Below are 15,209 nucleotides of genomic sequence, written 5' to 3' on the forward strand. Positions count from 1 at the left end.
AAGAGTGGAATGTGATCTAAAACCTGCATTGATGCATGGATTGAACGCGAAATGATGGCGCAGAAGGAGATTGGATTGAAGCGCTAATGGGAACCATGGTCGTGGAACTGGAACGATCGTGAGAAATTGAGAACGAAAACCCTTTTTCCCCTTTACTAGATTTTACTTTTAATTTATTTTTACTAATTTACCTTTTATTTTATTTTTACTAATGTAGGGAGTTATTTTATTTTCACGGTTTAAGTAAAAAATTATCATTTATTTTAAAAAGATTTTAGTTAATTCATAAAATCAGAAAACAAAATAAAATCATGTTTTATAATTATTTTTATAAACATTATTCGATAATCATTCATTCAATTATAATTATAACTCTAAATTTGAGTTTAAACATTATTCAACAATTACTCATTCAATTTTAAATATAACTTTAAATTAATCAAAGTTATATATAGTTGTCATTAATTGATAGTGTAAAAATAATTGACAGTGTCAGTGCACCATTCATTTTTAATCAAAATATATTTAATTTTTTAATTGATACCCACAAAGATTTTTTTTAAAAAGGGTGCTTCCAGAAATGCATCTGCGGAAGTTGGGGGACATAAATAAAATTTTGCGTGGTGTATAAAAGATCTATGGGATGCATTGAGAAATCGTCAACCATGTTATGTCTATTTTTCATGTAGTCGCCATTATATTTTAATGTCGGATCTGCAGGTAAATCCGTAAGTAACAGTTAGTAAATTTTTTTTTAAAAAAAAAAAGGCGCCATATAGAATGGCAAAAAATGATTATTGAGGTAATATTTTTAAATATGAGTTACTTATGTATTTTTTATAAAAAATTGATTATTTTAAAAAAATCTTTTATAACCATTCTCAAAATTTTTAATATCTTTTATTAATTTTATTTTTCAAATTTTTTATACCTTTTATTTCATTAAAAAATTAAGATGAAAATTTAAAAATAACACAATTCACATTAAAACATTAATTAATATAATAATATTAAACAATCAACCATAAATTATAATGATTAATTTAAAAAAAAAATTAGACAAAAATTACTATTATTTTAAGAAATAGTTAAATTTGCAGCAAAATCCGCAGGAAAGTTTCCTGCGGAATTACCTGCGGATTTTGTATAATAGTTTGGTTATAGTAAAACAGATATCCGCAGCAAAATTCGCAGGAAACCTTCCTGCGGATTTACCTGCGGATTTTGCATTATAGTTTCGTTTTATTTTTGCAATATATAAGTCGCAGCAAAAGCCGCAGGTATTTCTGCAGAATTTTCTGCCAATTCTAAATCCGCAGGAAAGTTTATTTTATTTAAGAAAGTCCCAGGAAAATCCGCAGGTAAACCTGCGGAATATTTTCCGCAGGAAATTCCGCAGGTAATACGTGTATTTCTAGTAGTGATTGCAACAATGGGGTAGACAAAAACCAGTATTTCCGAATTCTCTTTAATTTCCCGCATTAACCGACTTGTATTTACAATCCTTCACCTTTCGATGCACTACTGATGATGGCTATGCTGACCCCTTTTCGGTGTTTAAAAGTTTGAATACTTTGATTATTAAATATTGTTCACTTTATAATGAAAAAACCCGTGTTGAAGACAACCTATTCATATCAAGTGTCTCACTTGTTAATTTAACAATAGTATTGCCTGCCAATTACAAGTCTTATAAATTTAAGTTATCTATCCCAAATCTTACTAGATTTCATTTTACCGGTCATCCTTTTCAGAATTTGTGTGGGCACAATAACATTAGCAATACCAATTTCTCTTATATTAAACACGTAAAGATTAATTTACCATTCCACAAAGTCGCAAATTTTCCTTCAATTCTATTCTATTCAATTGGCTTCTTGAGCTTGACCTTATGGAATCATTGGCAATCTCTTCAGAAACTCTTGAGGTATTTTAATTTGGTTTGCTTAAAATTTAGTGGTTTCATATTTTTTTTTAATATGCTTGTCTTAAATGATCTTAATTCACTTTCATTCTTCATTGCTTAGATTCTCAAGTTAATTCCTGATTCATGGAAGATTGATTTCCCTTATTTACATAATTTGAAGTTATTGAAAATAGAAATACATGAATTTTCATCTCTACCCGATGGAACAGAAGACTTTTTGCTTCAAAATGCACCGTCAGCAAAGAATGTGATTTTCCCAGGGTAAATGTGCATTCAACTTATTTAATTTAGCTTTTTGTTTTTGTTTTTTCTGTTTCCCTTATTCTCTCTTGTTATAACTTAGTATTAGTGCTGTTTGGGTCGACTTTTGGAAGGACCAAAAGCAATTTTAGAGGTGTAGAATCATCCAAACCTCTAAAATTGATTCTACTTGAAGCTATAATTTGTAGCTTCTACCTCAATAATTTATTCTGTGTGATATTTATATTGAAATTAATTGTTCAACTCACTTTTATATAAATGTATTTAAACATAAATCAATTATGCTTAAATCAATTATGATAGAATTCATTCTATCAAACTCAATTCTATTAGAATTAATTTTGTCTATCTGCATGCTCTATAGTTAGAATTGAAATTAAATGGATGTTGATGTTTATAAAACTTTTTTTATTGATATCAGCTTTATTTTCGGTCTGATTTACAACATATATTGCCTCTATATTTTACAGACCTACTTTGAAGGATTTATGCAATGAAGCGTGGATCAATAAAGCAAAAACACGTCGAAAACAACCTCGACACTGACACGACGACACTGATAATAATTCAAAAAAATAAATAAATTAAACGTAATTTCAAATGTCAGTGCATGTGTCTGACTCAGGCATGGTCAGTGCTACATAGGATTTTATGTCCAAGAGATCAATAATAGATTTTTTCCTGTATACCATTTTTGAATAATTTTTTTTTAATCATAAATAATATTTTTCTTATATAAAAATATTTAGATCAATAATAGATTTTTCTGATACAAATATTATTTATGTTTAGGTATCATTTACAAAAATATCTGAATAAATAGTAAATTTTTGTATACAAAAAAATTTAGATCAATAATAATTTTTTCCCTTATATTATTTTTTATTAAAATTTTGTGGATCATAAATATCATTTTTTTTAAAGAGTAAATGAAGTATAGAGAGATTAGGGTAGAAAACTAAAAAGGTGAAGAGAGAGAAAGAATGGTGAAAATAAGTTATAATATAGTTGAATAAAATATTAAGATATAATGGACAGTTGTGTGGATAGACCAAAAAACCAACAATTTTAATAGGTGTACAAAAAGTAAGGATGAGTAATTTTGTAAAAACCAGAGCCACTTATTTTCTTATATTATAGATTAAACTCTAGGTAAGTACTGTACTTATTTCTCTATATTAATGAGAAAATAAATCACATGCCTAGGAAAGGTTTATTCCTAAGTCTAAATAATATAAAAGGTTTATTACCAAGTCTAAACAATAGAAATTCAATAGAAAAGAAAACTGATAAGAAAGATGCATCTATATTGTAGTTTCATAACTCAATAAATGTTCTCTTGGAGTGAACATTCTTGGTCACTTCCTATTAAGATAAGGTTTCTCATCCGAAGTCTTTGCTGCTGTTAAAGGATTTGTTTTGCTACAGCCATATTCCTGAGGCCTTAGCTTTGTGATTAGGAAGCTTCTTTGTGAAAATTCTCATATCCTTTCTTTCAGATGAACGAATTAGATTGAACCACTGTACAATTTTCAGCTCCCGGCAAGGAGCTATTCTTTCCCTCCACTCAATTGGAGTAGAATATATAGATTTTTTTTCCAGCCTGCCACACCCGTAGAATTATATTCCAACAATGCCACGGCTAAAATAATCCAAAAATGCCACACTTTTAGGACGAAAAATTTACCTTGTACCCCTACTTTCTGCTCTGTACCCCTACAATTTTTCAAAAATATCAATATTGTCGTTATTTGTTTTTAACCATTTAACCATTTTACTTTTTACTATTCAGAAAAAACTACTGATTTTCGGACCCCACGCATGCGTTCCGGAAAAGATTCCATAAGAAATACGGTATGCAAATTTACGAACCGGAACACTCTGCAAAAAGAAATCCGGTTTTGAAAAAAATACATACCGGATCAGATTATTAAACTGATCCGGTTAACGTTTTCCAAACCTGAAAACTTTCACAATGTTATCCGATTCCAGTATGCACCAGATCAGTTTTTTTAAGTTTTCCGGAAAACATGAACCGAATTAGTTTTTGAAAGTTATCCGGAATTAATTTTTTTCTTTTTTTTTTTCTTTTCAGGTATGGAAAATCCGCTCCAAATTTGCCCATAAAACGATAACTTTGTAGATATCACATATGTATTCGTAACTGGTCAGAGGTTCAGAATGCAAGAGGAGGTTATAAGTTGGATTAAGAAGGTCGGTATTTGAAATAATATAACTATAATTATCAAGCGATCAGACACCTCTGAATCAGGCATAAGAGGAAGGAGTGATAAAATAATTTTTGGTTGCGATAGAGGTGGAAATACAAAGATAAAAGTGGAACTCAAAGTGCGACTAAGAGATGTGGTTGTCCATTCAAAATTAGGTCGACTCCGACAAAAGATGGATCTGGATGGAAGGTTGATGTAAAATGCGGAACTCATAATCATGGATTACCAGATAGATTAGAAGGACATGCGTTTATTGGTAGGTTGACTGAAGAAGATATGCAACATGTTGCTGATTTGACAAAGAGACATGTATCACCTAGACACATATTGATTTTATTGCAAGAGCGGGATCCTGAGAATGTTACTCGGATCACGCAAATATACAAGCATAAGAGTGTGATAGGAAAGGAAATAAGAGGCCCAAGGAGTGAAATACAACATCTACTCAAGCTTATAGATGATACGGGTTATGTCTACTGGAGTAGAAAAAAAGATGACTCGGAAGTTGTGAGAGATATTTTTTGGACGCATCCACATTCGGTAAAGTTGCTGAATATATTTCCCATTGTGTTAGTTATGGACATCACTTACAAGACAAATAAATATAGACAACCTCTGTTTGAAATTGTTGGCGTGACATCGACCGAGTTGACATTTGCTATTGGATTTGCTTATATGGAATGTGAGCAGACGGAGAATTTTTGTTGGGTGTTAGATAAGCTGAAGCAATTGTTTGTTCAGAAAGATTTGTGTCCACAAGTGATTTTAACTGATAGAGATCTTGCTTTGATGAAAACGGTTGAAATTGTGTTTCCTACATCGATTAATTTGCTATGTTGATTTCACATTAACAAAAATGTTAGGATGAGATGCAAGCAAACTGTTGAGAAAGACATGCAAGAGTCGATAGACAAATTGTGGACGAATGTTGTATGGGCAAGTGATGAGGTTGAGTATGGTGAACGGTTGAAACTACTTGAAGAAACATGTTTTTCATGTAGTGAATTTGTTGATTATGTGAAAGATACATGGTTGATACCCACCGACATAGATTTGTTGGCGCATGGATAAACCGAGTACTTCACTTGAGTAACACCACGACAAACCGGTATGAAAAATCTATTTTACTAATAATTTTTATGAAATATTTATTTTATTCATTTTTATGCAATATTTATTTTAACCTTTTGACTATTTGTAGGATTGAGTCTGCACATTGGAAATTAAAGCAAATGTTAGAAAATAGTATGGGTGACATGGTCAAATGTTGGGAAGGTATGAATGGAAACATGAAGTTACAAATAAACAACATCCGAACTTCTCTTCAAAAAAGTTTTTATGAGGTTGAACACGCACACATAAGTCCATTTTATGGTAACTTGCATGGCTTTGTTAGTAGGGCTGCTTTGAGGCACATTGTTAAAGAGTTTACAAGAGTTGATTATGTTGGAACGGAAAGGCAAATATATGGTTGTGTTATGAGAACAACTTATGGGTTACCTTGTGCTTGCGAGTTAGCGAGGTACATTATTGGTGGTGTACCGATACCGATAGATTATGTTCATATTCATTGGAGACAACTTAGTATGGAAGGTGAGTTATCGGCGGATGGGGATGATGGATCAGAGGTTGATATGAGTGGTGCCATGGATGAGTTGTGGAGAAGATTTAGATCCCTAGATGTCGTTGAAAAAAGAGCATTAAAAAGTAGAGTTTGTGAAATTACTTTTCCTACCACATCTTCAATGCTACCACCACCAGAAAGAATAAAAACTAAAGGAGGTGTGAAGAAGAAAGGGACAAAACCCGTTGACTATGATGTTTATAGAGACCCTTCACAGCATGAGTATGTTGACCAAGCATCTCAATCTTCACAGAGGCAATCTCGACCATCACAGACTTCGAAGAAGAAGTCACAATCCAAGAAGAAATCACAACCAACCGAGGTAGTGGACTATATTCCTCAGTTTCCTCATCATATTAGGCCATTTATTCAAGAGGTGGTAGATGTTAAAAAAGATGGTAACTGTGGATTTAGAGTTATTGCATCACTACAGGGGTATGGTGAGGATGGTTGGTCAATTGTCCGTAGAGAATTGGATATGGAAATAAGGGACAAGAAGAGTTTGTATATGACTTTATTTGGGGACCGTTTCCAAGAGGTGAGAAATGGGTTGATGATAGAGGTCACTGGATTTAAACAAAAGAGAATGGATGACACTTCCAAATATGGGTTATTTGATAGCTAACCGCTATAATGTCATTTTGGTTCATTTAGGTAACCCATGCTTTACCTTTTTTCCTATGACATCCTCAGTTTCATTAACGCCAAATATTTTCTACATTGGTTTTGTCAACAATGCCCATTATGTTCAAGTATTTTTTGTATCCTTACATTATTTCATTATATGATTTAATTATATGGTTTATCATGGTTATTGACGTTTTATTTTTTTCCAGGTAAACATGAAGGAGGGGTTCCTGTTACCACCTGTCACAGTTGACTGAAGAAGTATCGCAATCAAGCTGCAACATCTTGGATGTTAGGATTTGCGAAGCGTCTTCAGCATTGGCTACATCTTTCACCTGTTTTATCACCTCATATTACTTTAGCATGACTGATTTACCATTATTGTACTATTTGTATGTTTTATCATGACAGATCACTTTAGCATGACTGATTTACCATTACTGTACTATTTGTATGTTTTATCACGATAAATCACTTTAGCATGACTGATTTACCATTATTATACTATTTGTCTGTTTTATTATGACAGATCACTTTACCATTATTGTACTAAGATCTGAGAAATTAACAAAAACAACACAACAATAGATAGATCTGAGAAATTAACAAAAACAACACAATAATAGATAGATCTGAGAAATTAACAAAAACAACACAACAATAGATAGATCTGAGAAATTAACAAAAACAACACAACAATAGATAGATCTGAGAAATTAACAAAAACAACACAACAATAGATAGATCTGAAAAATTAACAAAAACAACACAACAATAGATAGATCTAAGAAATCACAACCACCAAAACAATCTTCTTGGGTCCATGCATCATGTTTATTACATCTCTGTCTGTTTTGACCTCCTCCAACCTATAACGGTGTCCTCCGGTTTCGAAACTCGTCTGAAATCTTCTTCTCTGGATTCTTCTAATTTCTTCTCCGGGTTGTATTTCTCCCTCTAACCATAACTTCAACTCTCTTTTCAGATGCTCCATGGTATAGATGTGCCAAAACTTCATTTCAATTGGAGGTTTTGTGGCCGAGAAAAAAACATGACCATCTTTTTTATTAATGTTTTCTGGGAACCATTCTCTTGGCCTAAGGTGCTCGGTTGACATGGAGAAAGAAGTTGAGTTAAAGTGTGAAGAATAGTGAGTTAAAGTTTGAATAATGAAGCAAAATAGATGTTTTATTTATAGAACAGTTGGTGCAATCTGAACCGTTAAAAGTGTCGGTGCAATCTGGACCATTCAAAATATAATTATATCTAAAAAATTAATTAATATATAAAAGTACAAAAGTCACATACATAATTCACATACAAAAGTCACATACATAAGTAATAAAAATAATACAACACATCAATCCTCCTCCCCCCTCTCGAGAATGCGTAACGCCGCAAACAAATCAGAAAACTCCATATCATCTGGTTCAGCACCATGTTGTTGGAGATAACGATGAATGTAGTCGGAGACCCGTCTAATTTTAGGATCAGATGGAACTTCATCATACGTAGGAACTGGAATCTCTCTACGAGCATCAACTGGAGGCGCAATCAATATAGGATGTGAAACCCTATAATACCAGTCCAAATACCATAATAAGCACCTCTACAGTCATGAACGTGGCTAGCTGCATCACCACGTCGCACTCCTAAATAATCAACAACCAGCTCAACAACATCACAGTCAGTGACATGATGGGGTATCCAGAAACTCCCTCCAACTGGCAAATGTAGAAGACAAGATACATCATCTAAGGTGATGGTCATCTCACCCAATAGCATGTGAAACGAAGATGTCTCTGAATGCCACCTCTCTACAAATACTGATACAAGATTCGGATCAATCGCTAGTAAGCTGGTATGTTGTAAAGTGGCAAGACCCGAATCTCTCACAAGATCCTCTATCTGTCTAGGGAGCTGAGTAAGAACCATCTTTCTATGCTTCTTCCCATGTGAAGCCACTTTCAGACATTTTTTCTCTTGAAAACAAATTACAAATCAAATTAGAAATTTAAAATTACACTTTTAAAAATATATAATTTATTCAATATAGATGAACGTCTTTTACTTACCTCTCCATACCATAAAAATCTGCCCACATGACTCGGATACAGATAAAGAAGAGAAGTATCTGTAGGGCCTCCGGGATACTGATCAGGCTGTTGCACAACAATTGGCACTGGCTCAGGTTCTGCCTGCTCGGGTTCCGGCTCGTGTGCTGGGACGGATGAGGAAGATCCAGCTCTCAAACGGCTGGAAAATGGAAGTCTACCGTCTGGAAGAAGTCTTCGAGGCATCCTGAAAAAAAACAAATAATTAATTTGAAAAAAAATCAAACCGGATCATCCTGGAAAAGTTATCCGGGTTACAACTTTCCAGCGCCACCGGATCAGCCTGGAAAAGTTATCCGGATTGAAAACATGTACACCAGAAAAGATATTGTAAGTGATCCGGTATGTTTTCTTAAAAATCTTTCGGATGAGGAACAAAATGTAATCCGGTTGATGATATTCTTCACCGGATCAGAATTTCGGTTTATTGTCATTTATGTTTTTGTTTTTGTGATTATATATTAATAAAAATTATGATTGAAATTAGAGTGAAGACTCATTTTGATCGCTCACAAAAACTGCGGAGTCCAAATTAATCCCTGTGAAAAAAATTCATATTTAATCCTTTACAAAATTAAACCGGTACATATTAGTCCATTTGTTAATATTTTTCAAACTGGTTTATTTTTTATTTTTTAACTGTGACTGTACTGCCACGTGTATTACTTATGTCACATATATTATTTACAAAAGAGACATTTAGGTTCTTATATTAATTTTTTGGGATAATTTGGTCCCTAACAAAAAAAACCCTATTTAATCTCTTACAAAATTTAATTGGACCATATTAGTCCCTTATATTCAATCATACTACAATTACATTAAAACTAGAGAGCAAAAATTCTAGATTACCATTATCACATACATTATAGATATATCATCAAATTCAAAATATTATAGTATCATCAAATTTTAAAATATTGTACCAACAAATAGAACTTCAAAATCCAAAACATATAGTATCATCAAATTAAAATCAACAAAACAAACAAAGTGCCATAAAATTATGGAGACAAAACTAAATAAAGTAGAAGAAAACTTTATGGCATGAATCTAGGAGTAGTAGGTGGCATAAATCTAGGAGTAGTAGGTCCAATTTATTGAGGTTGAGATTACCGTGAAGGGCAAAATGGAAGTGTTGGTGATCAGGTCGATGAAGTCCCAACTGTTGAAGGACGTGCAATGAAAAATGGTGATGACATCCTAATTAAAGGAGGTGATGGTCTAACAGAAGGATGTGATGATGACCTAATAGGAGAAGATCTTACAACTGGTGGTAGTATGATTGAACATAAGGGACTAATATGGTCCAATTAAATTTTGTAAGGATTTAATAGGGTTTTTTTTGTTAGGGACCAAATTGTCCCAAAATATTAATGTAAGGACCTAAATGTCTCTCTTGTAAATAATACATGTGGCATAAGTAATACACATGACAATACAGTCACAGTTAAAAAATAGAAAATAAACCAGATTGAAAAATATTAACAAAGGGACTAATATGTCCCGTTTTAATTTTGTAAGGGATAAAATAGAGACTTTTTTCAAAAGGATTAATTTGGACTCTCCAGTTTTTGTGAGGGATCAAAATGGGTCTTTACTCTTGAAATTAAATTAAAATAATTAATGTTTAAATATTGTTTTAATTTTTTTTTAATTTGAAAATTTATTTTTCACTTAAAATGACAAATTTTGATGAAAAAAGTGGAATTTTTTTTCTATTTCTAAATCATATAAACCAAGTCTCTATTTATAGACAAAAAAATGTTGAATTTTGGTGAAAATAAAATAAAAAATAAAAAATAGATTTATTATAAAATAATTGTCCCAAATAATTATGATTAAATAAAAATCTAAATAATCAAAACAACCAATAAAATTTTACAAAATATATGATGTGGTCTCACTTTCTTCTCATTCAACATGTTGAATATATTCAACACCAATTAATCCACATCATATTCAACATTCCATTCAACATATATTGCAAGCATTCAACTATTGAAAAAATTATTTAACACCCCATAGTAAGTGGTCTTACACATATACATTTTTGCAAATGCCATTTTCACCACCACTAGAGAAAAAAGTAGAAAGGAAAAACTAATGTGAAATAATATTTGGGCTGCTAAATAAAAACCAATTTTAGAAATTATCAGTTAACACAGATTCATCATAACATGCCTTGTGATTTGATTTTGAAGAAAAATGCGTGCTAGTGGAAACTAAGTTCATAGCATATCGTCTATGAACATTTTCAAACATCAAACCTGATTCTATTGAAGAGTTCTTAAATCTTAACTACTGCTGTGATGAAATGTCAATTTCCTTTAACATAGTAAAGGCACGGCTAGCAGACAAGGATGCTGAAGCATCGATATACCAAAGTTGTTAGGGCGGGAGGAGGAAGTTGCGTAGAAAAGGTACATTTAATGCTATAACCCATAGTCACACGGTTCGTGATTTGTTTCGGTACATGATATGAATTCGGTTACGCGGTACATAATTATTAAAGAATAGTCGGTTCGCTATTTGAGTTCGTGATATGTTAAATAGCTAAGATAGCTATAAATAAAGGCACAAGGCCGGGCCTGGTTTGAAGAATCTCAAATTTATCATATTGATCACTACTTCAAACAAGTGGAACGGCTTAGCAACAAACAAATCTTTCTCGCAAACATTGATTATGCAGCTGAGTTGTTTCTTATATACATCGTAAGACTATCGATCTTCCCCGAATTTTTGTATGAAAATACCGGAGAACATTAATGTTACTAGATGTTTATGATTCAACAAAATTATAGACAACATAGTGAGCCTTTTTTCTTCATTCTATTTTTTATTGCATATGCATACTAATAGGAAACAGCCTTGGTTCAACGGTAAGATTGTTCTATTGCGACCCTGGGGTCATGGGTTCGAACCCTGCTGGAAACAGCCTCTCCCCCCAGAGCCCATAACAACAGTTGCAACCGGATGCAACAAGTTGACCATGCTCAACCTATCATATTACAATAGAATGACAGTTAGTATATGAAGTCATTATATTTATGCATACTAATAGGAGATGATGAGCTAACAACAGTTGCAACTGGATGCAACAAGTTGACCATGCTCAACCTATCATATTACAATAGAATGACAGTTAGTATATGAAGTCATTAATTATTAACATATTTAACATCACCGGTAATTAATCAAGAAATCTCAAATCTAATTCAATAAAGAAAATCCTAAGTCAACATAAATCTCCTACCATAAACTCTCAGATTTGAAGCAAAATTCAATTGGAATTCCTTGCAGAAACAAAACAGCAAAACTGGTAAAAAAAACAGGTTAACACAATATTTTTATCGAAAAACTTACTACACTAGAAAATTGAACAACAATTAAAAGATTTCTTTCATTGATCATTCCCTGTCGCTCAGAAACGCAAACACTGATAACTGACTTAAATCGTTCGCGAGACCGAAACTGATCGGAGAAGAAAGCGACTGCGAGAGAAATTGGGATTAACCGCGAACCAGAAAGCTTGAGAGAAACAGAAAAAATCGATAAAATTTGAGAGAAGAAGAAAAATTCGATAAAGCTTTAAAGAATGTTATTGTAATTTAACTAAAAAGCTTGAGAAAATAAAACTTACATTTAACGAAAAAGTAAGACTAATGCAATAGTTAAAACATTACCCGCAATTGATTTTAGAACATTTAATCAATCAGTTATTTTTTGGAATTTCACCAGTAAGAAATTTAATTTAGCCCTTAACCTATAAATTAACAAAAAAATAATAATAATGAAAATATTATAAATTAAATTAAATCAAATCTCAAAGATTAAATTTGAAAATATAAATGTCAAAGTGATTATTTTATAATTTTTATTTATTTATAAAAATCAGTATATAATGAATTAAGGATCCAAGAAAAGAAGTACTTTTAGGTTAAACACTTATCAATCCCAAAACGCAGAAGTCTCTTGCTCCTGTTTCTGCCGTCGTCCTTAGATCCGCCGCTCTGTTGACCTTCTTGAAGCAGTCATCTGTTGACCTTCTTGAAGCAGTCATCTGTACTTTTCTCGGTTAAATTGCTAACCATAGGTTGGTGGTAGATCTGCGTTTCTCCGTCAAACTGCAAAACATAGGTTGGTGGTAGATCTATGCTTCTCCGTCAAATGGCTAACAATAGGTTGGGGATGGAGAGATTCTAGCTGTAAGTTTTGCAAGTATTTATTTATTTATTTATCAGTTTGGTTGTTTTTGACTTGCAGGACAATAAAAACATGCAGGACAATGAAAACAAGGAGACGATATTATGGTAAAGACAGAATCAGTTGTCTACCTGATTGTCTTTTACTTCATATTTTGTCCAATTTGGAAGCAAAGCAAGCTGTTCAAATATCCATCCTCTCCACTAGATGGAAGGATCTCTGGAAAAATATTTCCGTTCTTTCTTTGAGTAGAAACTTTCGAAACTTTCAATCTTTAGAAAGTTTCGCCACATTCGTTTCTCAATTTTTCTCTTCTCGCGATGACAAAACCTCTCTGCAAGCTCTCACTTTTGAGTGCACTCACTATTTTGACCCTAACCTGCTCAAAAGGATCATAAAATACTTGTTTTCACACAACATCCAACACTTGGATATGAAAGTGGCTTGCAGTCTTGAACACTTTCCACTATGTACCAACTCTTCATATCATACTTTAACCTCTCTTAAACTTATTTCATGGGAAGAAGTGCAACAATGGGGTAGACAAAAACCAGTATTTCCGAATTCTCTTCAATTTCCCGCATTAACCTACTTGTCTTTACAATCCTTCACCTTTCGATGCACTACTGATGATGGCTATGCTGACCCCTTTTCCGTATTTCAAAGTTTGAATACTTTGATTATTGAATGTTGTTCACTTTATAATGAAAAAACCCGTGTTGAAGACAACCTATTCATATCAAGTGTCTCACTTGTTAATTTAACAATAGTATTGCCTGCCAATTACAAGTCTTATAAATTGAAGTTATCTACCCCAAATCTTTTTAGCTTTGATTTTACTGGTCATCCATTTCAGAATTTATGTGGGCACCATAACATTAGCAATACCAATTTCTCTTATATTAAACACGTAAAGATTCATTTACCATTCCACAAAGTCACAAATTTTCCTTCAATTCTATTCAATTGGCTTGTTGAGCTTGACCTTATGGAATCATTGGCAATCTCTTCAGAGACTCTTGAGGTACTTTAATTTGGTTTACTTAAAATTTAGTGCTTTCATTTTTTTTGAATATGCTTGTCTAAATTGATCTTAATTCACCTTCATTCTTCATTGCTTAGATTCTCAAATTAATTCCTGATTCATGGAAGATTGATTTCCCTTATTTACATAATTTGAAGTTATTGGAAATAGAAATACATGAATTTTCATCTCTACCCGATGGAACAGAAGACTTTTTGCTTCAAAATGCACCGTCAGCAAAGAAAGTCATTTTCCCAGGGTAAATACTCTTGAGGGCAATTGTTTAATTTAGCTTTTTGTTTTTGTTTTTTCTGTTTCCCTTACTCTCTCTTGTTATAACTTGTTATAACTTAGTATTAGTGCTGTTTGGTTTGACTTTTGAAAGGACCAAAAGCAATTTTAGGTTGATTCTACTTGAAGGTAGAATTTGTAGTTTCTACATTGTGTGTGATATTTATATTGAAATTAATTGTTCAACTCACTTTTACATTAGTTTATCCAAACATAAAAGCATCCAGTGGAATGGACCCCGTCTAAGGACGTATTCGGAGAATATCGGGTTTGATTCCCAGATTGAAACAAGTCCTTGGCTAGGGTAAACTTCTGCACCCGAGCCGGATTAGTGGCCCATCAATGTGGGTCGAACTGGTGCGAAAGCAAAAAAAACCAATTTTTATAGAATTAATTCTATCAAACTCAATTCTATTAGAATTAATTATGTCTATTGCCATGCTCTATAGTTAGAATTGAAATTAAATGGAAGTTGATTTTTATAAAACTTTTTTTTATTGATATCATCTTTATTTTCGGTCTGATTTACAACATATATTGCCTCTATATTTTTACAGGCCTACTTTGAAGGATTTAATATGCAATGACTCATGGATCAATGAAGCAAAAACACGCCGAAAACAATCTCGACACTGACACGACGACACTGATAATAATTCAAAAAAATGAATAAATTAAACGTAAGTTTAAATGTCAGTGCATGTGTACTCAGACTTGTGCTACATAGGATTTTATGTCCAAGAGATTGAAAGGGTGTATGCAGTGACTAAGGCAATTTTTCAGAGAGATATGTTTCCATAGCATAGCATTATTAAGACTTATTTATTTTCTCTGCAACTTACTGAATTATTGTTTTTATTTTGTTTGTCAAGAAGATTTATATATTTCTAACATTTTTGTGTCA

General features: G+C 32.5%; 2 protein-coding genes across 5 annotated transcripts; both read left to right on the plus strand.

Annotated features, from left to right (window-relative positions):
- The first annotated feature begins 4,369 nt into the window (after positions 1–4,369).
- Positions 4,370–6,927, plus strand: LOC131605986 (uncharacterized). Its single transcript, XM_058878274.1, has 5 exons — positions 4,370–4,402; positions 4,504–5,150; positions 5,283–5,450; positions 5,621–6,581; positions 6,880–6,927. The coding sequence occupies exons 1-5, from the start codon at positions 4,370–4,372 to the stop codon at positions 6,925–6,927; spliced, it is 1,857 nt and encodes a 618-aa protein (XP_058734257.1).
- A 5,795-nt stretch (positions 6,928–12,722) lies between these two features.
- LOC131603817 (F-box/LRR-repeat protein 13-like) lies at positions 12,723–15,209 on the plus strand. 4 transcript variants are annotated; one of them, XM_058876252.1, is made up of 4 exons: positions 12,723–12,992; positions 13,069–14,014; positions 14,113–14,273; positions 14,863–15,209. In XM_058876252.1, the coding sequence occupies exons 2-4, from the start codon at positions 13,073–13,075 to the stop codon at positions 14,939–14,941; spliced, it is 1,182 nt and encodes a 393-aa protein (XP_058732235.1). In that variant the 5' UTR covers positions 12,723–12,992; positions 13,069–13,072; the 3' UTR covers positions 14,942–15,209. The 4 variants fall into 4 exon arrangements, with proteins under 4 accessions (XP_058732235.1, XP_058732234.1, XP_058732237.1 ...); XM_058876251.1 differs by having other exon boundaries at positions 12,723–12,968; positions 13,051–14,014; XM_058876254.1 differs by having other exon boundaries at positions 12,723–12,968; positions 13,051–14,014; positions 14,173–14,273.

This window comes from Vicia villosa, linkage group LG5 (assembly GCF_029867415.1).
Source record: "Vicia villosa cultivar HV-30 ecotype Madison, WI linkage group LG5, Vvil1.0, whole genome shotgun sequence".
NCBI lineage: Eukaryota > Viridiplantae > Streptophyta > Magnoliopsida > Fabales > Fabaceae > Vicia > Vicia villosa.